Consider the following 26,421-nt stretch of genomic DNA (forward strand, 5'->3'; position numbering starts at 1 on the left):
ATGCTTTCTGGCTGATGTTTTAGTCACTTTTGAAAGCTGGCGGTGCTTTCACTCTAGTGGTAGCATGAGACGGAGTCTTCAACTCACACAAGTGGCTCAGGTAGTGCAGCTCATCCAGGATGGCACATCAATGCGAGCTGTGGCAAGAAGGTTTGCTGTGTCTGTCGGCATAGTGTCCAGAGCATGGAGGCGCTACCAGGAGACAGGCCAGTACATCATGAGACATGGAGGAGGCCGTAGGCGGGCAACAACCCAGCAGCAGGACCGCTACCTCCGCCTTTGTGCAAGGAGGAACAGGAGGAGCACTGCCAGAGCCCTGCAAAATGACCTCCAGCAAGCCACAAATGTGCATGTGTCTACTCAAACGATCAGAAACAGACTCCATGAGGGTGTTATGAGTGCCCGACGTCCACAGGTGGGGGTTTTGCTTACAGCCCAACACCGTGCAGAACGTTTGGCATTTGCCAGAGAACACCAAGATTGGCAAATTCGCCACTGGCGCCCTGTGCTCTTCACAGATGATAGCAGGTTCTCACTGAGCACATGTGACAGAGTCTGGAGACGCCAAGGAGAACGTTCTGCTGCCTGCAACATCCTCCAGCATGACCGGTTTGGCAGTGGGTCAGTAATGGTGTGGGGTGACATTTCTTTGGGGGGCCGCACAGCCCTCCGTGTGCTCGCCAGAGGTAGCCTGACTGCCATTAGGTACTGAGATGAGATCCTCAGATCCCTTGTGAGACCATATGCTGGTGTGGTTGGCCCTGGGTTCCTCCTAATGCAAGACAATGCTAGACTTCATGTGGCTGGAGTGTGTTAGCAGTTCCTGCAAGACGAAGGCATTGATGCTATGGACTGGCCCGCCCGTTCCCCAGACCTGAATCCAATTGAGCACATCTGGGACATCATGTCTCGCTCCATCCACCAATGCCACATTGCACCACAGACTGTCCAGGAGTTGGCGGATGCTTTAGTCCAGGTCTGGGAGGAGATCCCTCAGGAGACCATCCACCACCTCATCAGGAGCATGCCCAGGCGTTGTAGGGAGGTCATACAGGCACGTGGAGGCCACACACACTACTGAGTCTCATTTTGACTTGTTTTAAGGACATTACATCAAAGTTGGATCAGCCTATAGTGTGTTTTTCCACTTTAATTTTGAGTGTGACTCCAAATTCAGACCTCCATGGGTTAATAAATTTGATTTCCATTGATAATTTTTGTGTGATTTTGTTGTCAGCACATTCAACTATGTAAAGAACAAAGTATTTAACAAGAATATTTCATTCATTCAGATCTAGGATGTCATTTTAGTGTTCCCTTTATTTTTTTGAGCAGTGTATATATATATATATATATATATATATATATATATATAATTTATTTCTTTATTTTTCTTGGTGGTTGTTTTAGGGGATTGAGTGATCCTCAGTTTATAGCAACAGCTGTAGCAAGGTATTGAATTGTATGTAAAATGGAATCGATCTGAATTAAGCAGTATTCGGTCACTTAGTGGCTGAATATATATATATATATATATATATATATATATATATATATATATATATATATATATATAGGATTTTGGTACTTACCAGGTAAATCCTTTTCTTTGAATCCATAGGGGGCACTGGAGTACTCTTGGGATATGGACGGCTTAGCAGAAACAAAGGCACTGAATATTTAAATTTAGAACTCTCCACCCCTCCATATCCCCGAGTACCTCAGTGTTTTTTACTGAGCCGAACAGGAACTATAGAGAGGTTGACAATGGAGAATTACCTATAACATAACGGACAACAACAAAGTTGACACATAACGTTACTGACAACGAAACAGTTGACACCATAACCGATAGAACCTTATAATTTGAATCAGTCGGTGAAAATGTGTTACCATAAGATCCCCTGAGCTTAATACAACCCAGGTAAAACTGCTCTGGGTGGGCGTCCAGTGCCCCCTATGGATTCAAAGAAAAGGATTTACCTGGTAAGTACCAAAATCCTATTTTCTTTTTCATCCACTAGGGGTCACTGGAGTACTCTTGGGACGTACCAAAGCTTCCCCTGTGGGCGGGAGAGCTGTTTGACACCTGTAACACTAGGCGGCCAAAGCTAGATGCTGATGCCGCAAACGTATCAAACTTGTAAAAGCGCACAAACATGTGCACTGAAGACCATGTAGCTGCACGGTCAAGCTGCGTCGTAGAAGCTCCACAACCAGCTGCCCATGACGTTCCCACAGAACCTGTGGCATGAGCTATTACTGATGTAGGTGACTGTAACCTAGCCTTAAGGTAAGCCTGACGTATAGTCAGTTTTATCCATCTGGATAAGGTCTGCTGAGAAGCTGGCCTCCACTTGGCAGCATCATAGAGAACAAACAACGTATCCGTATTACGAACTGTAGACGTTCGGGACACAAACGCGTAATGCGCGTACCACATTCAGAGTTCCAGAATGTGCTGTCAACACAGGAACTACTATTGGTTGATTGATGTGAAAAAGATGACACTAGCTTTGGTAAGAAATCGGGTTTCGTCTGAAGTTCCTCTCTGTCATCATGAAACACCAAATACGGTGGCTTGCATGACAAGGCACCCAAATCTGAAACACGCCTTGCCGAAGCTAAGGCTAGAAGAAAAATTGTTTTCCAAGTGAGAAACTTTATATCCACTTACTGTAAGTGTTCAAAATATGAAGACTGTAAGAAATCTAAAACCAGATTCAAGTCCTATGGCGCTGTAGGTGGAATGAATGGAGGCTGAACTCTGAGGACACCTTGGAGAAAGGTGTGTATAGACGGCAATAGAGCCAATCATCTTTGAAAGTAAATTGACAAAGCAGATACCTGCACCTTTAGTGTAGATAAACGCAGTCCTCCATTTAAACCCGTCTGTAGAAATAACAGAAGACGGAATAACTGGAAAGATGACGTCGGAAACTTCCGAGCTTCACACCAACCTATATAGGCACGCCAAATTCTGTAATAATGAGCTGCCGTAACCGGCTTCCTAGCTCGTAACATGGTTGGTATAACAGATACTGTAATGCCCTCTCTTCTTAAGAGGGCGGTCTCAACAACCACCCCGTCAAATGTAGCCGCGCTAAATAGGGGTAAAAGAACGGACCCTGTTGTAACAGGTCTGAACGTAGTAGGAGCGGCCAAGGATCGTCTGCGAGTAGTCCGCGGAGATCCGAGAACCAAGCTCTCCGAGACCAATGAGGCATCACCAGTATGACTGTGACGGACTCTCTTGTGATCCGTTTTAGCGACTGAGAGAGCAGCGGAAAACGGTGGAAACAGATACACGAGGCTGTACGGGCCCGCGATTGTGAGAGCATCCACCGCCACTGCCCTTGGATCTCTCGTTCCGGACACATACTGGGGCGTTTGTAATTGTTGCGAGATGCCATCAGGTCCACCTGAGGATATTCCACCTGTGGACCAACTTTTGAAACACCTCTGGATTTAATGCCCATTCTCCTGGATGAAAATCCCGATGGCTGAGATAATCCGCCTCCCAGTTGTTCACTCCCGGAATGAACCCTGCCGACAATATCACCTGGTGGTATTTTGGTCAATTGAGGATTCGAGCTACTTCCCGCATTGCCATGCGGCTTCTCGTTCCTCCTTGTTGATGTATGCGACTGCAGTCGCGTTGTCTGACTGCACTTGGACAGTCTGAGAGGGAAGCATGTGTAATGCTTGTCGTAGTGCATTGTAAATTGCGCGGAGTTCCAGGACATTTTTAGACAGCAATTTGTCGTGATCCGCCCAGAGACCCTGTCGCTGACAATTTTGAACTATAGCTCCCCAACCTCTGAGACTCACGTTCGCCGTTAGAATTATTCAATTCCAGCCGCCGCCTGCGGTTAAATTGTAAACCTTGAGCCCCAGAGTAGAGACACCCTCGCCCTTGCCGACAACCTCATCCTGTGGGAAATCTGCAGAATGCGAGGCCGACCACTATTGTTGAAATGGACGGGCGGGAAAACTTCCGAACTGAAGCGCTTCGAAAGCCACCACCATTGTTCCTAATAGGGGAATACACAAATGTACCGAGAGTGTGCGTGGCTTGAGCACTTATTGTACCAGATAAATAATCTGTACTTTCTGTTGTAGTAGGGAAATTCTTTGATTTACCGTATCGAGAATCATACCTAGAAATTGAAGTCGTTGAGACGGAAATAGATGCGATTTCTTGAAATTGACACTCCAACCGGGGTGTATGTTATCAGCGCAAGTTGGAGGAGCATCTGTTGAAACTGAGTTTTCATGAGCAGATCATCTAAGTACGGAACGATAGTCACTGCCAGGGATCTGAGATGAGCTATTATCACAGACATCACTCTGGCGAATACCCGAGGCGCTGAAGAGAGGCCAAACGGTAGGGCCTGTGTGGCGTATTGCAAAACGCAAGAACCTCCGATGAGGTGACCAAATCGAAATGTGTAAGTACGCATCCTTGAAATCAAGCGCAATCATGCAATCTTGTGGCTTCAAATCTGCAAATACTGACCGCAGAAATTCCATATTCAATCTGTAGTAAGTGACTTACTGATTGAGACAGACGGAGCCCTCCGAAATCGGTACCACAAACAGATGGGAATAACAACCCTGACCTTGTTGGTGTACCAGGCTGGAATTAAAAACTGCTGAATCCAGCAGAGACTGAATGGCAATCTGCCAAAAGCCTTCTTGTCGTCCGACAGAGACAGTCCAGTTTTGACAACAAAAACGCAGTGGTGGAAGACAGCTGTCTTTTAACACTAAATTGCGGATACATCCATCAGTGGATGTCTGGAATCCCGGCAAATGTAACATCTGAAGGCGCGCTACCACAATTGGAAATCCAAAATGGCCTGGGAGCCCGTCAAGCCACTGGCTTGTTGATGATTTTAGCGCCCTGGTGTTACAAGGCGTGGCTGTACCACAGCCTTGACAGGACTGAAGTCTAAAGTGAACGCCGGACCAGAGTATTTCCGTCTTGGTACCAGTGGAGGCAATAGCAGGAAACTAGACTCTCTCCCCTTCGCCTTGGCCTGAGAAATGCATTTGTCAATTTTAGGACCAAACAACTTCTGGCCACCGTATTCTTTTGACCTCTGACTCCGCTTGCCAAGAACGCAGCCAGAGAACCTGTCGTGCTGTAACTAGCGACGATGAAAGGCGAGAAGCGAGCTAACAGCCGGCAGCAGAAGCTGTACATAGCTACTTAGCAGCTTCTCCGATTTGATTAACGATAAGTATAACGTGATCGTCATTGTTTCCATACAAAAAGCGCCTTAGTGACCCAAATCTATGTTACATCTGAAGGGTTTTTATAAGGTTTGACACAGACGAATCCACCAATGTCGGATTCTCCAATGTAGATGTCACTGTCTTACATTTGAAGGGTCTTTATAAGGTTTGACACAGACGAATCCACCAATGGCGGATTCTGTGTGGAAACGGGTAAATAGAATTAAATCTGGGAGGTATAGAACCGGTTATACGGTTATTTTGCGTTTCTACTAACATCTTATTAAGATATCCTAAATAAGAGCCCGATTGCTCCTTAGTCTCTGTAAACTTCAGAGACTGACGCACTGGTCATTATCAATGTCTGGGCTAAAAAAAACCGCACTTGTGACTGCTGGTCTAATGTGCCCTCCTCACCCTTATGTAGCGTCGTGAGGTTTGGCATAGAATTGTCAGATTAACACAGCAGAAACGGTTAAAGTATAAGACCAATTAATTAATATCCGTTAGATTTGACGGTCTTTTCCGAGACTCGGATCTAACCGCTCGTGTCGAACGGTGGCCAATTGTAATTGCAGCCCAGCCATTACATTTGTGTAGCATAGGAATGAAAACTGGTTCCGGAGTGGAAACCACACAATAAACAAAGACCGACACTTGCACGCTCAGTAAAAGCGTTACTTAAGGTGTGTAATATACATATATATATATATATATATATGCCCGAAATGCATTCACTTTGCCAGCCTATATAAAAGCTGAAGCAAAAATTCCCACCAACACCCCTGCGCCTCCGGTGGAGTAGTGTTGTAGGACAGGAACGTTCTGGAATTAGAAAGAGGAAGAAACAGGAAGCATGGTTAAAATGGCCCCCATGCCATGCTTACACTGATAATCCCAGATCAGGTTACAATACATTCTGTGTGAATATAGGCTCAATAGTCTATTATACAGGGAGAATCACAGGTTAGGTTATTAATATAACCTATATGAATGTGGCAGCCTGTCATATTTTACTAACATATCTTTCCCTGCAGCAGCGCTGCCTGTGGCTTGTCCCCCCCACCTCCCCCTGTGTTCCGTGTCGCAGCGGGGAGTGGGTGCCGGGAAGCTGACCTTGCAGGGAGGCAGGGAACGTTGTGAGGAGAGCGGCCGAGTGTTCGGCTGGCTGGAGCGGCGTGTAGCGGCTTCCGGCGGTGCTAGTGAGAGCGCTGTGCTGCGGCGGTCTCCCTGGCTTTGAAGTCTGTACAGCGCGGACGGAGCGGCTGGGGCGGGCGCTTAGCGGCGGGTGCGGGCGGCGGTAAAGAAAACGGACCCCACACAGCGGGGCGGCAGCACGCGCTGACCGCCCCGTTCCCCCCAGCATACCTTGCCTCGTAGGGAGGGCTGCGACGGGGCTTCTATCTGTAAGCTCCGTCCAGCTCTTGTTCCTGGCTGCGACGGGGCTTCTATCTGTAAGCTCTGTGCAGCTCTCGTTCATGGCTGCGACGGGGCTTCTATGTGTAAGCTCCGTCCAGCTGATCACGTCTTCATGGCTGCGACGGGGCTTCTTTCTGTAAGCTCCGTCCAGCTCTTGTTCCAGCTGTTGCAGGAGGCAGTGAGCTGCCTGTGGCTGTGAGGGTGCTCTTTGTGAGGAACGACACGCCATGCGCTGCTTGCAGCGGCACTATCCCAGACCCATGTTTTTCCAGAAACTGGGAAGGGATGTAAAAAAGTAAAAATGTAAAAGTAAAAATGAAAAATTAATAAAATCTTCAACTAAGTGTGGGAACTCCACACAAGCCTTGTTAGTGCTGTGAGCACAGAAAAAACACTGAGGTACTCGGGGATATGGAGGGGTGGAGAGTTCTAAATTTAAATATTCAGTGCCTTTGTTTCTGCTAAGCCGTCCATATCCCAAGAGTACTCCAGTGACCCCTAGTGGATGAAAAAGAAATATATATTAATTTATATCGGAAGTCTTCCTACCCTCACTGATGTCAAAACTTACATACTATATATTGGTGCTCTTTCTAGTTTTAAAGTTTATTTTGACAAATGTTCCACTTTGTGGCTTCATCTTGGGACTACCAGGCCTAGCTGTGTTCTCACCAACTACTTACATGGGCACCCTCTTCTATCCCCTACTTAGGGATACTTGTCCTCAAAAATATCTCCCAACTATATTTCTGTAATATTACCAAATTGATATCTACAATTGGTTCTGTAATATGGAGATGGAAATGTTTCGATCCTTCCTACTTGGCTAACCTTCTTAAAATGCTGAATTTTCCTAAAATCCTTTACCCCCTTCAGACATTGCCACTCCTTTTGTCCTGTAAGGATCCTTCTTGCATAGATTCTATGTTTTGCAGGTTCCTTTGGGACAAAAAGAAACCTTGGCTAGGTCTAATCAAATTGCAACAACACAAAAATCATGGTGAAATGAATTTCCCTAACATTGCCAAATATGGCTTAGTGGCGCAGTTCAGGTATCTAAGGAATTGGATATGTGACACCTTGTTTATGCAAACACTTCTTAGGAAATAGGATTCCCTCTGAAGATGTAGCATTCTTACATGTTGATGTCAGGTTTTACAGGGTGCAATCAGTATGTAAAACCCCCCCACAAGTAAATAGCGTATAAACAACTGAATTGCCCCAACGACCAAGTTGGCCTTACCATCAAGATGAACATGGAACTGTGGGGGAAGAGCACCAGGACCAGGCTCAGCAGGGACATCCCCATTGCTTCTGAGTATGCCACCCACATTCTCCTACCCACCCGTACTAAGATCTGATCAAAATAATGTTATCCCAATTTTCTTCTGCCGCTAATTACCTGCTATTGTGTTTTTTTTGTATGTTTTTTTCCCATTGCTCGCTTCACCCCACCATGTGTTTTTCCTGTAATGTTAACCTCCACTGATTGCACACCTTGCCATTGTGCCCTACATGCAGGGTACATCATACTACTACATAAGCATCAGTTTTCCCATATATGAACTTGGCCCTTGTATGGCTCACCTACCACAGTGTAACCTTCAAAGTGCGCCCAACATGGCTGCCACATATGGTACACTTGTGAATGGGATAAAAAATACATGGACCTTGTGGTTTTGTTGGAACCCTACTCTAAACTGTAGGACTCTGAAATCACCCCCATTTTGTGTCATCTCTTCTAGGGGTGGACTATTCCACCTTGGGTAATCCTACGCTGAGCGCCCAAGATGGCTGCCGCACTTGGTACCTTGTGAGGGTGGAATACACAACCCTTGGAAGTTATTACCCAAAATGCCCACACCAATCCTGCATTATGCTTTCTGTGTGCTTAAGGTTTTCTTTTATGTCTGTGTGGCTTATCTATTGCTGTATTACTTAAATCTTCTGTATTATGTGTATTGTTTTTGATGTCTGTAAAGCGCCTTGAGTCCTGTTGGAGAAAGAGCGCTATATAAATAAAATTATTATTATTATTATTATTAAGTGTGAGCATGTAGTGCCCTGTTTTGTACATAAACACAAAATTACCTGTTGCTGGTGCAAGGTGTCCATTTCCCTTTGGAATATGTTTAAAGATGAAGAAATCTTCTGCATCTTTGACAAGTTTTGATGAAACAGTGCCTATAAAAAAAATAGTAAATCGTTTATAGCCTTGGTTTAATAATACTGCGATATATAAATAATACAAAACAGTGAGTGAGAACCATATTACTTATTACTGTGATTTTTAGAATAAGCACCAAATTGCGAGTCATGAATAAAATATACCCCTATACCCCTATGACAACAAGACACTGAGGGGCAGATGTATTAACCTGGAGAAGGCATAAGGAAGTGATAAACCAGTGATAAATGCAAGGTGATAAACGCACCAGCCAATCAGCTCCTAACTATTAATTTACATATTGGAGCTAATTGGCTGGCGCGTTTATCACCTTGCATTTATCACTGGTTTATCACTTCCTTATGCCTTCTCCAGGTTAATACATCTGCCCCTGATTCCCTACTCGTATTCATTGTGTTTGATCCTTTATGTACTTAAGGTTCCATTTACTTGGATGTGAAATACTTTTTCTTTTAAAGTGATTGTTTTTTCAGATGAACTTAATAAGACTTGTACATGTACTCCTATAATATGCTCCTAAATACCTAGGTTTTGTGTATTCTTCTGTGCTGTAAGCCACGTATTTACATCACAGATGGGGTAAGGGCGAGGGGGCGGCATCTGTATTTGGTTTGTATGGGGCCTGGAACGGTACCTTACAGACAGGTGACTGCCCGGATCAATACGTATACACTAACAATCTCAGTCTGCAAGCATATGCTTAATCTGGCACAAGCACGGTTGCCACTTTCATACTTCAGCGCAGAGACAGTATTACGAAAGTAGTATGAAATCTGCGAGATCCATCTTCATTTCTGCTTGCATCTGATTAGAATCAGGCCCAGCTTGTTATACATAGAACTGTCTGTATGACAATGCCTGTATGACAAAGGGCTGCCTGGGCAAGATAAGTTATATTTGTGCATTTTGGTGTTTTTTATCAAGTTTCACCATGTAACAAATTTCATCATTATGGAATTAACCTTTAGTCCATTTGTTGGAATACATTACCGAAAATTACAGAGAATATCATCAGATAGCTGTTTATAATCCATGCAGTACAACTAATACTCCCAATAGTTACTATGTCACCCTTGACAGTGCCAATTAACAAGATTAGAACGGAAGAAATGAGAGGGATTTCTGGTAAATGGGCATGTGCTTTGTGTAGCATGGAGGTGTAAACACTGGGAAGTCCTTTTTATGCCGGTTTTGCCTGGATAAATGGTAGGAGGAATAAAATGATACAGGAAACTGTTGGTTTGTAAAAGTTTAGCATTTTACCAGGTGCTTTTTCGTGATCTCCTCTGGGATCCAATGTTGTGCGTCGTTCCATGGATCCTGCACAAAGACACAAATCAAAGTAACTTCGTATAGACATATTGTTGTTGTTGTTGTTGTTGTTGTTGTTCTTAGAGACGTATGGACTATAAGGGTAAACAATGATTTCTATAAAACTCTAAATAAATTATTACTGCCAGTATTATTACTGATTGTGAACAGTTACTAGCCATTGTGCTCTTTATTCTATGCTATCTACCAGGCAATGATCTCTCTATTATAAAATACCAAACTAGCAACCAGTCAATGGGCTCTGTATACCAAACTAGCAACCAGTCAATGGGCTATGTATACCAAACTAGCAACCAGTCAATGGGCTCTGTATACCAAACTAGCAACCAGTCAATGGGCTATGTATACCAAACTAGCAACCAGTCAATGGGCTATGTATACCAAACTAGCAACCAGTCAATGGGCTCTGTATACCAAACTAGCAACCAGTCAATGGGCTCTGTATACCAAACTAGCAACCAGTGAATGGGCTCTGTATACCAAACTAGCAACCAGTCAATGGGCTCTGTATACCAAACTAGCAACCAGTGAATGGGCTCTGTATACCAAACTAGCAACCAGTCAATGGGCTCTGTATACCAAACTAGCAACCAGTCAATGGGCTCTGTATACCAAACTAGCAACCAGTCAATGGGCTCTGTATACCAAACTAGCAACCAGTCAATGGGCTACCTATACCAAACTAGCAACTAGTCAATGGGCTCTGTATACCAAACTAGCAACCAGTCAATGGGCTCTGTATACCAATCTAGCAACCAGTCAATTGGCTCTATATACCAAACTATCCTCCAGTCAATGGATGCTGTACACTAAACTAGTGACCACTCAATGGACACTGTATACTTAATTAGCAACCAGAGATTGAGTCTATATTGCAAAATGGCCACCAGAGCATGTGTTTCTTTTGTAGTTGTACATAAACAGGGTTATGTATTCTATACTAGTCTCCATTTGTATCACATTTTAGCCACAAAATCACTAAGGTCAGAACATAGGGCCTGATTCAGAGTTGTACGTTTTGCAGTACAACTGTTGCAAAGGTTGTAGCTGCTACTGCACAATTATGCCAAAGCCGCAAGAGGCATCCTATGTAAATAGACTCCTCCTGCTGATCTGCTGTGTCACAGGACACAGGATCGGATCATCAGTTATCTGATTAACCCTAGGGTTACTCAGGATGGCTGGTATATTCATGCAGCTGAAGCCAGGATTATACCCCATATTCAATATGTAATTTTAACAAGTGACAATAGAGTTGATATAATCTGCCCCCTCCGCCTGTGCCACCCTCCCAGAAATACAATTTTCATGACTATATGGCACCAATCACGCTGCAGCTCACTGGCTGTCCTAACTACAATCAGAGAGAATTCTGGCAGAGACTTCCCTGTCTGTTACACTGTGAGGAGGACTTGGTTACGCCACTTTTAGTCAAACCTATCATTGCCAATTGCTTGCATTAAGTCACTGCAGTTTTCTATGATATCAATAAACACTCCACATGTTCTTAAAATAAAGGGGGGAAAAAACCTAAGAACAACATACAGTATAGCACCTATACTGTATTATATGCACATCCTACCTTTATTGAAAATACTATTGTCAGTTAATTCCTGAGGAAGCGTCAGATCCTTTTCCGCATTTGTGGATTCGAATGTATTTTGGCCCATAAGCTTGGATTTTTCCAATCCAGAGTTCTGTTTTGTGTCAATTACACGTCCTTCATTTGCTCGATTATCAGTGTTCTCAGAGATGTGAACCACAGTCTTCCGGCCAGAGTTGACTAAATTAAATATAAATGATTAGCAACATATTCAGTAGTGCTAAAAAGGAAAGAACAGTTCTAGAAATAAACTGCTTGATTCATAACTCCATGGGGTAAATGTAACAGGGTCCAAGTTACCGTATTTGTGGGACTTCGGACGAGAATGCCCATATTTTTAAAGTGGCAATCATTTACAAGGCAAAACCAACCTGGTATAAAAACCAATAAAAACAATAACTGCTTAACAGCGCCTCTAAATTTCACGGTAATGTAATGAGATTACCCTGATATTGTGCGCTGACGTAAAAACACTGTGTATGTGTTTATATAACAGATAAAGAAAAATAATTAAAAACGGCTGTGCAAAGTAGCAGGGGAAACCGAGAGCCAACGTGTATGAAAAAAGGGGTTTATTTAAACAATATAATTGTAACATGTATATAAAAATAATTACTAAAATTTTATTGATACCATGAAGTAATATAACTTGGCACCCTGATGGTATGACTGTAAGATCTATCAAACCAGTAATGTGGCTAAACAGCAGCAATGGTAACAGTGTGTCCGATAGGTATACTTGATTTTGTTTCTCCATGAGAAAAGAATCCACAATCACATTAGGTGGATACAATTCAGCTTTCCACTAATAGGCAGTATGCAACTGTTGCAGTCCCGAAATACAAGTGATGTTTGCCATATTAAAGATGAGCTCAATCAATAGTGCAAGAGTAAAATACCTCTCCCGTGGGCTGGTACAACCGAGCGTCCTCGGTTGATAAGTCCTGCAGTGCCCACAACGTAGCTGTATGGAGAGGAGATTTGTACCGCCAAGCATATGCGGGAGGCTGGAAGTCGCGTGCTGAGGAGAGGCAGCCTTCGGGTGTCACAAAGCCGGTGCGGATCACGCTGATCGGAGACTGAGTGCTGCTGTGACGGGTGCCTGGTTCAAGGTATCAACAGATACAGGATCCTAATGCGTTTCGTCACGTACCCCGTGACTTTTTCAAAGGTGTGCACCCTGATCTGTAGGTGTCGGTATTTAAAGCCAAGGGCAAAGCCCAAACAGGTGAAACAAATAATTGGTTAATTAAAAGGTTCACTACACATCAGCTCTCAGATGGAAGCATTGGTAATACAAGATATATACAATCAACTGAATATATAAACTATGAAGAATAGTATAGCTTTATAAATCAATGTATTTAATTAACAATATAAATACCTAATGAAATACATATAAGAAGAGAGAGGGACCTATTCCTGAATACATTATTAGCAAAGATATTATATAGGGAAACCAAATTGGTCACATAGCAGATGAGGAAAAACAGGAATCATATGATATATAGTATAGAAATAAACAATATAAAAAATTATAAATAAAGAGAGTCTATATAAAAGGTATCAGGCATCTAAACCATATATTTTTTTATTATTTTTATTATTATTACTCCGTGTTAGATTGTAAATGAGGAGTTATTTTATCAATATAGGTAGTCCTATTAAAAAGAGATGACCAAATAGATTAATCCTACTGGAGTCAGAGTACTAGGTATGCAGTTGATATGTACATATCAACTGCATACCTAGTACTCTGACTCACTAGATTTGCTAAAGTTGTCTAGACTTTTGTAGTAAGTCCTGTGGTGTACCTGGTTTGGACACTGGTCCGCTATGAAGGCAAACCCAGGTTCTATTCCCCGCTGGCACTATATGCTGACCTAATTTTTTATTTATCCTTTATATTTTTATACTTTTCTATGTTATACCAATCCAGTAGGATTAATCTATTTAGTCATCTCTTTTTAATAGGACTACCTATATTGATAAAATAACTCCTCATTTACAATCTAACATGGAGTAATAATAATAAAAAAAATATATGGTTTAGGTGCCCGATACCTTTTATATAGACTCTCTTTATTTATATTTTTTATATTGTTTATTTCTATACTATATATCATATGATTCCTGTTTTTCCTCATCTGCTATGTGACCAATTTGGTTTCCCTATATAATATCTTTGCTATTAATGTATTCAGGAATAGGTCCCTCTCTCTTCTTATATGTATTTCATTAGGTATTTATATTGTTAATTAAATACATTGATTTATAAAGCTATACTCTTCTTCATAGTTTATATATTCAATTGATTGTATATATCTTGTATTACCAATGCTTCCATCTGAGAGCTGATGTGTAGTGAACCTTTTAATTAACCAGTTATTTGTTTCACCTGTGTGGGCTTTGCCCTTGGCTTTAAATACCGGCACCTACAGATCAGGGTACACACCTTTGAAAAAGTCACGGGGTACATGACGAAACACGTTCGGATTAGAGATGAGCGGATTCGGTTTTACTCGGTTTTACTCGGTTCTCAAAACCGAATCTTATTGGCTCACGGAAGTCACGTGTTTTGGATAGCCAATAAGATTCGGTTTTGAGAACCGAGTAAAACCGAGTAAAACCGAATCCGCTCATCTCTAGTTAGGATCCTGTATCTTTTGATACCTTGAACCAGGCACCCGTCACAGCAGCACTCAGTCTCCTATCAGCGTGATCCGCACCGGCTTTGTGACCTCCGAAGGCTGCCTCTCCTCAGCACGCGGCTTCCAGCCTCCCGCATCTGCTTGGCGGTACAAATCTCCTCTCCATACAGCTACGTTGTGGGCACTGCAGGACTTATCAACCGAGGACGCTCGGTTGTACCAGCCCATGGGAGAGGTATTTTACTCTTGCACTATTGATTGAGCTCATCTTTAATACGGCAAACATCACTTGTATTTCGGGACTGCAACAGTTGCATACTGCCTATTAGTGGAAAGCTGAATTGTATCCACCTAATGTGATTGTGGATTCTTTTCTCACGGAGAACCAAAATCAAGTATACCTATCGGACACACTGTTACCTGCTGTTTAGCCACATTACTGGTTTGATAGATCTTACAGTCATACCATCAGGGTGCCAAGTTATATTACTTCATGGTATCAATAAAATTTTAGTAATTATTTTTATATACATGTTCCAATTATATTGTTTAAATAAACCCCTTTTTTTCATACACGTCGGCTCTCGGTTTCCATAACTTTCCCTGCTACTTTGCGTAGCCGGTTTTTATTCTTTTTCTAAAACTAACCTGGTGTTGCACTGTAAACGATTGCTGCCTTGTATATGATTGCCGCTTTAAAAATAGGGCATTCTCGTCCGAAGTCCTACAACACTGGCAAATCGGACCCTGTTACATTTAACCCCAAATCAACCAACATGCTTCTGTACAGTGTTTTTTTCATAATGATATCTGTATACTGTATTCTTTAAAAAAAAATCTGTCCTTTATACAGATGTAGCCACGCTCATTGTTGCTGCTGCCTCATACAGTAATCCTAGTTGCACCATACAAATAGCACAGGTTGGCGAAGTAAGGTGTGATAAGACGCTAGAGAATCTGTAGCATGCAATAGACAGCTTCACCACTCGGTAGCAATTGCTCCACTACTGAAAACTACAGTACAGTGCTGAATAGCAACAGATGGATATGGAACTACAGAATACTGTACAATGTAGCAAGCCCTGACATGCTTGCCAGTGCACAGTAAATACAGTAGTTCTTTTTTTAATACAGTAATACTGCAGGACGGAGTACAAAATCATTGGAACGGCAGACAACCAGTGACAACATGCTCTGACAAATGAAAGCTCCCATGGTGCACTGTATAAAATGATCCCTACATTAAGTAGAAATGTGAACACAGAAAAAGATTTGCTCAGTGTCGCCGACTCATTCAATGAAAAGTACAGTTCAAAGTTATACACAGATCTCTAAAAGAAAAAAAATCATTACAATCAGCAATAGAGTTGGGACACACAGAACTATAAAAAAATTTCAATGAGCGACATCACTATGTCACTGCAGGTGTCAGTCATCTGTCTCCGTGGCTCTCTTGGAAAAGTGGTATCGCCAATAGTTACAGTGCCCGTGTGCTAGGGTTCGATTCCCGCAAAGGACAAGATGTTTTGAAAAACAATTTAGAATACTTTTCTGTTATCAATTTTATGCTGGATATACTGTATATTATACATTGCAAGTCTTATTTTATTACATACTGCGACTTGTACAGTGCACATTGTTAAGCAAGCAGCAATCATCAATTTCTGCAGTCTGCTCACACAATGCTAACATACCTTACAAATGAACACTGGGCTCCAGGATAACTGTATAAAGTGATCACACACTGTTACGAAGAATGACAACACAGAAAAAGATCTGCTTGCATTGAACTGATTGTGCGTCTTCGACATACACAACCATGAATACCTTATATTGTTAAACATACATTACAGTATATCCACCATAATATAACATGCTACTTTATAGTGTTCCGTGCATTTGAGATGGAAATAAAAAAGCATCTAAAAAAAGACGTTCTTAAACTACATGCATTGTTTCACTTTACAATGGAGACTCCACACATGCGCAATGGTAGTTTTAAGAAGAGTCTGATTAAAATGATATGTTGCATGCCTATATTCTGCGTGCAAGTGCGTCTGTATCTGCATACAAAATGCTACATTACAGTGATTTCCATGAAAACACTGTAACATAGCATTTCCTATGCAGATACAGCCACAGTCTCACACTGAATATAGGCATGCCACATATATTTTTTAATCAGTCAGTCTGCTTGTGCATCATATTTGCATAGTGATGCGTATAAGATGCGTTTATGGCAAAAAAAGACATCAGACTTTAGCAGAGCTGCCTGGGAACTGCAGGCTTACTCATGCCAGTCATCTCGCGATGCATGCACAATGCCAACATGCCTTACAAATTACCATGCCTTCTGGGTTCCCTTCCCCCAACCAAAGCCAGCATAAGCAATTTATTTACATAGTGTACCGGCCGTGTTTTGTTTGTCATTTACTAAGCAGTACACCCAGTCAATGAAATCACGAGTCACACGGGAGGTGGGATTAGGGGTGAGGAAGGCTGCCTAGTAAAGTAATTACTGAAAGAAGTACAGTAAACTCAGTTTCATACAGATAACACTAGCAATGTATAACATACAGTATATACAGCATAAATTGGTAACAAAAATATTCTAAATTGTTTTTCAAAACATATTGTCCTTTGCGGGAATTGGAACCTAGCTCATGGGTATGGTAATCATTAACAATACCACTGTGCCAAGAGAGCCATGGAGACAGGTGACTGACACCTGCAGTAACACAGTGATGTCACTCATTGTAAGTGCAACTGATTGGTATATCTGTGGGCATGTCTGTATCAGACTCTCGTAATTTGAGAAGCCACACTTGGATTGTATATCTGTGTAAAAAGTAGCAATCACAGCTTTTTTCGCAGCTGATTGGTATATCTGTGTGCATGTCTGAGTCTGTATACGTAGCATGACAGAACTTGTTTTGGGAAAATTAGAAAAAAGCTGTGATGCTACTTTTTACTCATATATACAATACAATACAGTTCAGTGTCATTTTCAGTGGAGCATAGATGCATGCAATCAGCTCAATGCAAAAAAACTTTTTCTGTGCTTATACTGGTACTGTAGATACTGTGAGTACTCCAGCTATATACAGTACTGTATAAGCATGGTATAATTGGGTCACTGCCGCCGCGAAATTGCAAGGTCCGCAAGTACAGCACAAGTCAAGGTGCGCAAAAAAATTAAATTGGTAATGCAAAATATACAGAATACTGTATCATGAGTGATCATGAGTGCCCCAGCATGAGCACAGCAAAATTTGCAGTGTGTAATAAAACAACTGTTATCGTGGTAAGGTTTGTTAAATATACATTACAGTATATCCACCATAATATAACATGCTACTTTATAGTGTTCCGTGCATTTGAGATGGAAATAAAAAAAGCATCTAAAAAAAGACGTTCTTAAACTACATGCACATTTTCACTTTACAATGGAGACTCCACACATGCGCAATGGTAGTTTTAAAAAGCGACACCTGGTGGACGAACACCAGTATTGCACTCGCCGGAGACTCAATTCATTACATTGCGACTGAATACACCACGCTGCAAAAGGCGCAGGAAAACGTAATGTCACTAGTTTTTTGCACTACATGCCACACGGAGTATAGATGAGTTTGGCAACCTCTGCATACACCATTACATCATAAAATACCAGTATAATGCACAAAAAATATTTTGCTTTACATAATAGACACAATTGAAGCTGCTGAACAGTTATACAATACACTATAACAGAAAACAACTAATGCTGGGAATACACTGTCCAATTATTGGCCCGATCAGCTGATTAATCATATGATCGGGATGATAATCGAACAGTGTATTGTAGCGGTCTGTCTGTCCAGCAAGTCTACTAGATCCAATTAGACAGCTGCATCTGACAGTGTATGCACAATATTTCCCCTGTTCCTAACACAGGAGGAATGGGAAAATGTTTTCTCTGCAGGGAGGAATCCATACTGTATATCAAAATCTGCTGGGTTCAGGCTGTTAGAGAAAACGACTGTTGGTCTCACAAGCATTTTATCGGACAATGTATGCCCAGTGTATGTAAGCATTATGCTTTCAATACACTGTGTGATAAAACTTACCATCAGACAGACCAATTATCTGACATTGGAATACCATCAGATAATTGGTCTCTCTGCCTGATGGTGAAGGCCATACACTGTGAAAGAATTGGCCTGAATAGCAAATTATCTGCTCATTGGGCTAATAACTGCACAGTCTATAGCTGGCCATATACTATACAATTATCTGGCAGATCATCTTCCAGATCTGGCCTGTTGGAATGAAAATATGGTAGTGGATGAGAGTAAAATGAAAATCGACCAACAAACAACAAAGACTGTTGGAAAACAACAAAGACCATCATTCATACAAATTGGTTAAATCTGCGATTTGTCAAAGCGGGCGTCTTAGTCCCTGCTCATTCAGACGCATGTATGTGCTAGCATTAGCATAAACTTTGGAAAAATACATTAAATTGGTTACAGCAGCATGTGTCTGTGAAACAGCACAATGTATAAAAGTTGTTCACTGAGGGTTGTCATATTTCTGTGAACATGCATGCCACATCTTAAATACCTTACTTGCATAGCGTTTAAATCTCAAAGGAAAAAAGGGGTAGTGATATGGTGCACTAGCTGACATTTTGTGTAAATAGAAAATAAAATTTAAGTTTTATTACAGTCATTTTAAACATTAATTCCCTCACAACAGAAATTAAAATGGCAAAGTATTAAAATAATAAAGAATAGAAGAAATAATATGGATCTAAAAATTGTATACTAGGGGCCTTTTTGTATATCCACTTAGGCTCCTTATAGAGGTCTGTGATTCAGGTTATGTCACATCTATTGATGGTTTGAATGATCAATAATATATTGCTTATATGTGTATACTTGTCAGTAAGATTTATAATCTTAATGTACTTGTTGCAATAACTATTAGATTATACCAACTGTGTGTTATTTTTATTACAAACTTGCTTCATTTTATAACAGAAGGTAAAGTTGTGCTCATAAGTTTACATACCCTAGCAGAATTTGTGATTTTCTGGCCATTTGTCAGAGAATATGAATGATGAGTCACAAACTTTTCTTTCACTCATGGTTAGTGGTTGGGTGAAGCCATTTATTGTCAAACAACTGTGTTTACTCTTTTTAAATCATAGTGACAACAGAAACAACCCAAATGACCCTGATCAAAAGTTTACATACCCTGGAGATTGTGGCCTGATAACATGCACACAAGTTGACACAAACGGGTTTGAATGGCTACTAAAGGTAACCATCCTCACCTGTGATCTGTTTGCTTGTAATCAGTGTGTGTGTATAAAAGATCAGTAAGTTTCTGGACTCCTGAAAGACCCTTGCATCTTTCATCCAGTGCTGCACTGACGTGTCTGGATTCTGAGTCATGGGGAAAGCAAAAGAATTGTCAAAGGATCTGCGGGAAAAGGTAATTGAACTGTATAAAACAGGAAAGGGATATAAAAAGATATCCAAGCAATTGAGAATGCCAATCAGCAGTGTTCAAACTCTAATTAAGAAGTGGAAAATGAGGGATTCTGTGGAAACCAAATCACGGTCAGGTAGACCAACAAAAATTTCAGCCACAACTGCCAGGAAAATTGTTCGGTATGCAAAGAAAAATCCACAAATAACTTCAGCTGAAATACAGGTGTGGTTGTTTCAAGATACACAATAAGGATGCATTTGAAGAAAAATGGGCTGCATGGTCGAGTCGCCAGAAGAAAGCCATTACTACGCAAATGCCACAAAGCATCCCGCTTACAATACTCCAAACAGCACAGAGACAAGCCTCAAAACTTCTGGAACAAAGTCATTTGGAGTGATGAGACCAAAATTTCACTTTTTGGCCACAACCATAAACGTTACATTTGGAGAGGAGTCAACAAGGCCTATGATGAAAGGTACATCATTCCTACTGTGAAACACGGAGGTGGATCGCTGATGTTTTGGGTATGTGTGAGCTACAAAGGCACTGGAAACTTGGTCAAAACTGATGGCGAGATGAATGCAGCATGTTATCAGAAAATACTGGAGGAAAATTTGCACTCATCAGCCCGGAAGCTGCGCATGGGACGTACTTGGACGTTCCAACATGACAATGATCCAAAACACAAGGCCAAGTCGACCTGTCATTGGCTACAGCAGAATAAAGTGAAGGTTCTGGAGTGGCCATCTCAGTCTCCTGACCTCAATATCATTGAGCCACTCTGGGGTGATCTCAAATGTGCAGTTCATGCAAGACAGCCCAAGAATTTACAGGAACTGGAGGCTTTTTGCCAAGAAGAATGGGCAGCTTTACCATCTGAGAAAATAAAGAGCCTCATCCACAACTACCACAAAAGACTTCAAGCTGTCATTGATGTTAAAGGGGGCAATACACGGTATTAAGAACTGGGGTATGAAAACTTTTGATCAAGGTCATTTGGGTAGTTTCTGTTGTTATTATGATTTAAAAAGAGTAAACACAGTTGTTTGACAATAAATGGCTTCACCCAACCACTAACCATGAGTGAAAGAAAAGTTTGTGAGTTATCATTCATATTCTCTGACATATGGCCAGAAAATCACAAATTCTGCTAGGGTATGTAAACTTATGAGCACAACTGTATATACAGTATATATATTCCATGCTATGATGTTAATTTCTCAGGGTTCCATTATTATATCCTCTTATTATAAAGGAAGATGTATCACAAGAGCTGATATATAATTTTAAGGATAAAGTTATTGGTATAATGTAAGGAATAAAACTATTAATAAGTGTATTCCTTTTATTTTCATCTATTATTGGGAACCCTTACCAGCATTAAAAAAAAAAATCAAAGGAATTCACTTATTAATACTTTTATTCCTTAAGGTGCCCACATATGGTAAGCTTTTTAAAAAAATCTGGACGTTTCCAACTGTCGAGATTGAAACGCCCGTTTAAGAATGGACCGTTTGTGGGCATATCAACTACGCAATGCGCGCACCCATGGGGCATTCGTCACCTCCTCCGCTATCTTGAACATGCAGAAGGATCTGAGGATGTGGAGTACAATGCCATGCTGCCCCCTCCGTCGGCTTCAGCAGGTGTGTGCATTTTTTGATGCCGGCACTCCGTCGGTCCTGTTGCTTGCAATGTATCCCTGGGGGACACATCACGCCGTGTGGGGGCAATATTTCACAAAATCTGATATATAATGTAAAGGATAAAGTTATTGTTATAATGTAAGGAATAAAATAAATTAATAAGTGTATTACTTTTATTTTCTTATGCGGGTAAGGGTTCCCAATAATAGATGAAAATAAAAAGAATACACTTATTAATAATTTTATTCCTTACATTATACCAATAACTTTATCCTATAAATTATATATCAGCTTTTGTGATACATCTTCCTTTATAATAAGATATAGGCCCTCATACAGCATGAGACGCTAATTTGCCAAAAAAAAGCAGACACTTTTCAGCCATCTGCGCATCGACGCGGCGTGGTCCGGATGACGGATGCTTGATCGGACCATTTTTGGGACAACCGTGTGACATCACACACGGCCGATGCGGCCCAAAAAATGGCGGCGGTCCACCTGCATATTCAGCCTAGATGCATATGCAGGAGGTCATCCCTAAATCTAACTAAGCAATACGATCGCAATTGTTTTGCGATCACATCACTAGCCGCCAATTTGCATGCTGGGCGGCCTTGCCCCCAGAAAGCAATTTAATCAGCAGCAGATTCTGCTTTTTAGCTGAATAGGGTCCATAATCATGGAACCCTGAGAAATTACCACCATAGCAGGTGCATGTACCTTCTGTTATAACATGAAGGAGTAAGCAAGTTTGTAATAAAAATAACACACAGTTGGTATAATCTAATAGTTATTGCAACAAGTACATTAAGATTATAAATCAGACTGACAAGCATATACAAATAAGCAATATATATTATTGATCATTCAACCCATCATCAGAGGTGACATATCCTGAATCACAGAACTCTATAAGAATCCTAAGCGGATATACAAAAAGGCCCCTAGTATACAATTTTTAGATCCTTATTCTTTCTTCTATTCTTTATTATTTTAATACTTTGCCATTTACATTTCTGTTGTGGGGAATTAATATTTTGAAATAAGTCTATAATTAAAGTTACATTTTATTGTCTATTTACACATCGGATAGTGCACCATGGGCCTTATTCAGGTTCAGTTGCAAAATTGCAAATCGTCCGATTATCGGATGACTGCATGAAGGGTGCAATGCGATCACAGGATCCGCAAAGTGTGATTACTTAGTGATTGCCGGGTAGTGATTGTTAGTGGGTGGTAACGTGGCGTTTGTGGGGAGTGGTTAGAAAAATCAGGTGTGTCATGGCCGTTTTCGGGGGCCTGCATCTAACGTCAGTTGCAATTGCTGCAACTTAAATCATGGTTGCAGGTGCAACTGAATTCTCATTATTCTGAGAACCCCTGGGTCATCCACAACTGTTGATGTTTCTGCTTATGCATCGCTGTTATGCAACTCGTCTTTTACCTTTCTGGGTGCTATTCATGTGCGATTTTTAGCAGAAGCAGGATTGAGAAAATAGCAATTTCTGTCACAATATCGAACCAACCTGAATGAGGTCCCATAACCCTTTTTTCCCTTTGAGAATTAGTTGCTATTTTGGTAGTTGATAGCACCCCATTTCTATTAGAGTGAACATTAGCTATTGGGTGGTTTTTCAATACAAACTGGTGCGGTAGTCCTTTTCTTTCATTTAGCATAGCGTTTAAACAGATGTTTTAGCAGTATATGTATTATAGGATATTTTTCCTATTGCACTTGTTTATATTTCATGATTTAAAAGAAAGTCAGAGAATATGACGTTCTGTATCAGCTGTACAGCACAGAGCTGTTCAGTGTGAGAACATCATGGCAGCTACTGTAGAATAAACTACATATTTTCCAGTTTCCTAAAACATTTAATTTGCATAATTCATAAACAGATCCAATCACTCAGCCCATGACTCTGCTTGTGAATGTAATTCAGGATGACTCACGGTTCTGGCAGAAAGCTTCATCAGAGCCATCCGGACACTGTCGTATACCATCACAAGCCAAAGTAATATCTATGCAACAGCCGTCATCACAGATAAACTGGTAGCGGGTGCAATCACCAGTACAAGCTGAGGAAGCTGTGAAAGAAAATTTGGATTAATACCTGGCATTAGTTACACAGAAAGGGCGCTTCACATGTTCACTGTCCATACGTATTCATGGCCTTTTTCAGGTTTGTTAGCAAACCCAAAAAATTAGCAATTAGGCAAAATGATGTTGCACTGCAGGTGGGGCAGATGTAACATGTGCAGAGATTTAGATTTGGGTGGGGGTGTTTACACTGCAATTTAGATTTTAGTGTGAAAATAAAGCAGCCAGTATTTACCCTGCACAGAAACAATATAACCCACCCAAATCTAACTCTCTCTGCATGTTACATCTGCCCCACCTGCACTGCACATGGTTTTGCCTAATTGCTAACTTTTTTGGTTTGCTAACAAACCTGAATAACCCCCTCAGTCAATGAACATAACAAAATCCTCTGTTCACCATTTATAATCGTACACAGGTTGTCCTAAGTAAGGGGGAATCCCATTTTGGGGGGTTTCCATTTCCCTAAGGATTCCAGCACTGGACTGAGCAGTGTAGGGCTGATTAACATTATGGCCAGGGCCGGTGATAGGGTGTTCGGCGCCCCCCTGTAAACTATAAATTTGCACCCTCCCATACTCAACAAAGGGTCAATGCGCGCCTTTGGCGCGCGCTGGGAAAAGGGGTGTGGTCTCACATGTAAGGAGCATGGCCACACAATAGTACCCCCATTTAAAATTACGCCACACAGTAACACAATCTTATTCATCTTATACGTAATGTCCCATACGTAGTAGTAGCATCCTTATATGTAATGCACCCCAGTAGTAGTAGCATCCTTATACATAATGCACCCACAGTAGTAGTAGCGTCCTTATACTAGTGCACGCCCAGTAGTAGAAGCGGCCTTATACTTAATGCCTCCCCCAGTAGTAGTAGCATCCTTATACGTAGTGCACCCCCAGTAGCAGAAGCGTCCTTATACGTAATTCCCCCCTAGTAGTAGTAGCGTCCTTATACATAATGCCCCCCAGTAGTAGTAGCGCCCTTATACGTAATGCCCCCCCCCAGTAGTAGTAGCGTCGTTACATGTAATGCCCCCCCAGTAGTAGCATCGTTATACGTAATGCACCCCCTGTAGTTGTAGCGTCCTTATATGTAATGCCCCACCAGTAGTAGTAGTATTATTATTATTACATTTTATTTATAAGGCGCCACATGTGTTTCGCAGCGCCGTACAAAGGACAGTACAGGGAGACAAAACATAGCATTACAGTAAATAAATAACAGAAATAGAGTACAGGTAACAGAGCACCACACGTTCTCAAGACATAATACAGCTAAGATGTAAGTATTGATGGAGTGATCATCGTACTACTAAAGGCTGGTGGCCATAGATGGAGATGAGCCTTTACTAGCAGGATAAAGATGGTCATTGAGTAGGGGAGAGCTGCGAGTGAAATGTGTCGAGACGAGGGCTTAGATAACAAAAGAAAAGAGGGCCCTGCTCTGAAGAGCTAACAATCTAGTGGGGAGGGGCGACAGACAGATGACAAGAGGTGCAGGCAAGTGGGAGGTATCCTGATGGCAGTATTCAAGCAAAGCTGAGATGTTCATGGCATAAGGCAGGGGGGTCGTCATACGTAATGCCCCCCCCCCCCCCCAGTACTAGTAGCATCCTCACATGTAATGGCCTCCCCAGTAGTAGCGTCCATAATGCGTGCGCACACAGACATACCTCACACACACACAAGTCACACATATATACACACATACACACCCACCATACACACACACACACCCACACCATACGCACACACACATACATTTCTCTCTCACCCTCCACTTACCTAAGTCTGGCTGGCCGCCACTGCAATTACTGTCCCTCTCTCTACAGCAGCCTGGTCCGTTTAGCCCCGCCCCTTCCATCCAATTTAGCCCCATGTAGCTCCGCCCCCTCCTCTGATCAGTACACAGGCCGCTGTCACACAGGGGAGGGGAGGATGCTTTTCATGCTGCCAGCGCTGCTGCCTGTCATACAATGACAGGCACAGCAGCTGGCAGCAGCAGCAGGGAGGACAGGACGGCGCAGCAGCAGGGAAGGGTTGCAGAGCAGGGGGAGCGCCTCTCCGTCCCAGCGCAATGCTGTATATCTCCCTGATATAGTGTCACCAGCCCTGGATGATTCAACCTACTGGTTGAAAAATAGGGGAACTCAACACATTTTTCCCCCTATTTTTCGCTACCAGTCTAGGCTAAATAGCCCAGGGCTGGTTATGAAAACGCTGGAGATCCCTAATCTTTTTTTTTTTTTTTTTTGGGAGGGGGGAGGTGGGTTCTTTTTTTACACTATACAAACCTGCACAGATGGGAAGTCATTTATTTGAGGGGTTTTTGCAGTTGTTTTGTGGCAAGAGCCAAACTCGCCGCTTAGTAAAATCCGTGGTTTCTATCTTCTTATTGTTATTTTATGTTCTAAGTTATTCTAGACCAAACTCTTTGTTCATCTTGACATAGGAATGAATTAGATATGTGTGCCACCGCATTTTTGCTGGATTTGGATTTGGCTCTGATTCGTGAGCCAGTGTTGGATTTGGATTTGCCAAACTGCCGTGACTGATTTGGATGTGCATTTTTTTCAAAAAAGCTAAAATCACATAATTTGGGCCTTTTTTTGTTTTGTTCCTAGGGTATTATTATTCTCAATAACATTCATTTCCAGTAATTTCCAGTCAATTATGACCACCTCACAGGTTTCACCAATACTGGCCAAAGGCTGCAGCGAGCTGGCTGGTTACCCAGCAACAGAGCAGCAGCAC

At 41.8% G+C, this 26,421-nt stretch overlaps 1 protein-coding gene across 1 annotated transcript in view; it reads right to left on the minus strand.

Annotated features, from left to right (window-relative positions):
- Positions 1 to 26,421, minus strand: part of LRP11 (LDL receptor related protein 11) — a 76,479-nt gene that overhangs the window by 8,346 nt on the left and 41,712 nt on the right. The window contains exons 4-7 of the mRNA XM_063917457.1: positions 23,515 to 23,649; positions 11,763 to 11,963; positions 10,112 to 10,168; positions 8,752 to 8,844 (exon numbers count right to left, since the gene is read on the minus strand). Coding sequence (XP_063773527.1) covers positions 8,752 to 8,844; positions 10,112 to 10,168; positions 11,763 to 11,963; positions 23,515 to 23,649 — 486 coding nt within the window. The remainder of the gene's footprint in view (positions 1 to 8,751; positions 8,845 to 10,111; positions 10,169 to 11,762; positions 11,964 to 23,514; positions 23,650 to 26,421) is intronic.

This window comes from Pseudophryne corroboree, chromosome 4 (assembly GCF_028390025.1).
Source record: "Pseudophryne corroboree isolate aPseCor3 chromosome 4, aPseCor3.hap2, whole genome shotgun sequence".
Taxonomy (NCBI): domain Eukaryota; kingdom Metazoa; phylum Chordata; class Amphibia; order Anura; family Myobatrachidae; genus Pseudophryne; species Pseudophryne corroboree.